Source organism: Monoraphidium neglectum (genome assembly GCF_000611645.1).
Source record: "Monoraphidium neglectum strain SAG 48.87 unplaced genomic scaffold scaffold06031, whole genome shotgun sequence".
Classification (NCBI taxonomy): domain Eukaryota; kingdom Viridiplantae; phylum Chlorophyta; class Chlorophyceae; order Sphaeropleales; family Selenastraceae; genus Monoraphidium; species Monoraphidium neglectum.
Window position 1 is genome coordinate 1 of NW_014007602.1, and position 2,577 is coordinate 2,577.

The 2,577-nt window shown below is 68.0% G+C and overlaps 1 protein-coding gene across 1 annotated transcript; it reads left to right on the plus strand.

Moving 5' to 3' along the window:
* Nucleotides 1-2: 2 nt before the first annotated feature.
* Nucleotides 3-2,465, plus strand: MNEG_16135 (hypothetical protein; the record flags this gene model as incomplete). Its single annotated transcript, XM_014035394.1, has 8 exons — nucleotides 3-28; nucleotides 149-206; nucleotides 546-773; nucleotides 962-1,053; nucleotides 1,363-1,446; nucleotides 1,811-1,877; nucleotides 2,113-2,355; nucleotides 2,442-2,465. 8 exons carry the CDS (start codon nucleotides 3-5, stop codon nucleotides 2,463-2,465), a joined length of 822 nt encoding a protein of 273 aa, XP_013890848.1.
* Between the last annotated feature and the right edge of the window lie 112 nt (nucleotides 2,466-2,577).

The window sequence follows — 2,577 nt, forward strand, 5'->3', positions numbered from 1 at the left end:
GCATGTCGGGGCGTCGGCGGAGGCGCTGGTCAGGGGCCGGCGGCTGGTGCTGGCCTTGGATCTGGATCACACGCTGATCAGCAGCGCGAGGTTTGGTGATCTGGAGCCGGAGGCGGAGCGCAGACTGCAGGACTCGCTGGCGCAGCAGGTGGGTGCTGCAGGCGCTGCGGCTGGTGTCGCAGGGGCGCGCGCAGGTGTGCGCGTGCGTGAGTGTGTGTGTGTGTGTGTGTGTGTGTGTGTGTGTGTGTGTGTGTGTGTGTGTGTGTGTGTGTGTACGCGAGCGCGCGCGTGTGCGCTAGACCACTGCAGAGTTGGAGGTAATTTTGACACTTTTTGCGTTTTAAGCGCTGTGGCGATTCAATTTCTTTCTGCGTGTGTAGGCCGGGGACCGAGCCGCATCGCGGGTTTGCACTGCTGAAAGCCCAAACGTGGTCGTTGTAGGTGCGCCGCACACGGACACACACACACACATACACACACACGCACACCACAAAGGCATCATCCGACTGCTCTCACACACCTCCACCCCGCCGCCCCCATCCCAGGCCGGCTCACCCGACCAGGACCTCTTCCGCCAGCAGCGCGCGGGCGCCTGGGCCAAGCTGCGCCCCAGCGCGCGCGAGCTGCTGCGCCGCGCCTCGGAAAAGTTCGAGGTCTGGGGCTTCAGCGGCGCCGGCAGGCAGCACGCCGCCGCGGCCGTCGAGCTGCTGGGCCCGCGGCACTTCGGGGGGCGCGTCGTGGCGGCCCCGGACGGCGGCGGGGGCGGCGCGCAGGTGGGCGGCCCGCCTGGCGGGCCAGGGCGTGTGATGGGGACATCTCGGTTCAAGAGATGACGTCACTTGACGTCATCTGGCAGTTGCGCCCGTCGTCTTAGTGTCCAGTACCTGGTGATGCTGCAGACATTTTTTTGGTGAAAAGGTAAAAGGTAAACCCATCTCGTCCCCGCCTTCCTGGCGACCAGGTGGTTGGGAAGCTGCTGGCTCAGGCGCTGGAGGGGCGGGAGCACCTGTTGGTCGTGCTGGACGACAGCAGCTGCCCCTGGCCGAGCGACAGGTGGGACGTGCTGTGTGTGTGCATGTGTAAGGCGTGTGTGTTGTGTATTGTGTGTGAGTGTGTATGTGTGCGCGCGCGTGTGCATGGGTGTGAGCATGTGTGTGTGTGTGAGCATTGCAAGTGTGTGTGTGTGTGTGTGTGTGTGTGTGTGTGTGTGTGTGTGCTGGTGTCTGGACGCTCTGCAAACTGAAAGAGAGGATGTTGAGTTGCCTGTCCGCCTTCCCGTCACCCTCTGCATTCAGCGCACACCCACGCTGCATGACGCGCCGACCCCCACCCCCTCTCACGCGGCTCCCCCCCGCCCCCAAGGCGCAACCTGCTCGTGGCGGAGCGCTACGCATTCATGCCCAGCGCGCACGACAGGCGGCGCCCCTCGCTGCTGGAGCTGGGCAGGTGCGCGGCGCTGTGGGGGCTCGTCGCGTGCGGGGCGTTTCCGCTCGGGCAATGTGGTGCGTGCGTGCACGTACGCACGCACACACGCACTGCTGCCATGCTTGCAAGCAGCACCCGCGCGCATCCGATTGCGCACACGCCCAATGCTGCTGAAGCGTGCATCAAAAGAGGGAGGGAGGCAAAGAGGGAGGCGGCAGGGAGGGGGGGCAGGGAGGGGGCCCAGGAGCCGGTTGGGCGGCGCATCCCGAGACCCGGCGCCAAACCTGTCAGGCCTGTCCACAGCTGGCACCGCCGCCAGCCAGACGCTTCGCAGTCAGGCCGTCACAGGGGCCGTCCCGTCCGTCTCCCCTGCCCGCTCGCGCAGGGACGAGTGCCCCCAGCGCGGCATGCTGGCGGCGGCCTCGCAGATCCTCGACCGCATACACACGCAGGTGCAGCCGCCGGCGAGCGCCCGCGTCCCCCTGCGTTCAGGACGTCATTGCTCGCTTGCTTTCCTGCAGCCGGCGCTCCTCGCCGCCCTGGCGTCCGCCTCGTCACCATTCATCTGCAAAACCTGGGTCTCGGCGTTCCCTGCTTTGATTTGCAGCAAATCAGTGCTTTGATGCTCAAACCCCTGGACGGCCCGTCGTGCGGGCCTCCAAAAAACCTCCCACCCGGCCCGCGCAGGTGTTTGAGCGCGCCGCAGCCCGCGCGCCGCCCGAGGTGTGGGATGCGCGCGCCGTGATGGACGACCACCGCCGCCGCGTCCTGGCCGGGGTCGGCCTCGTCTTCAGCCGCGTCGGCCCCCAAAACGCCGACCCGCGCGCGCACCCGCTGTGGCGGCTCGCGGAGCGCTTCGGGGGCGCGTGCTCCGAGGCGCCGGGCGAGGGGACGACGCACGTGGTCGCGGCGGCCGGGGGGACGGACAAGGTGCGGGTGGCCCCACGCGCGCCCCCTCGGACGCGGCGCGCCGTCGGGCCGCGCTCGCGCGCGGCTTCGGGCCGCTCGCGCGGCAGGCGACGCGCGTGGGGGTTGTTTAATTTGTGTGTGCGTGCGGGCTTGGGGTTTGTTCGCAATCAGAACCTCACGCTCGCACCTGCCCCAATCTTATCCCTTGCCTGAGCCCCGGGGGAAGCGTCCCCGCCCCGGCTC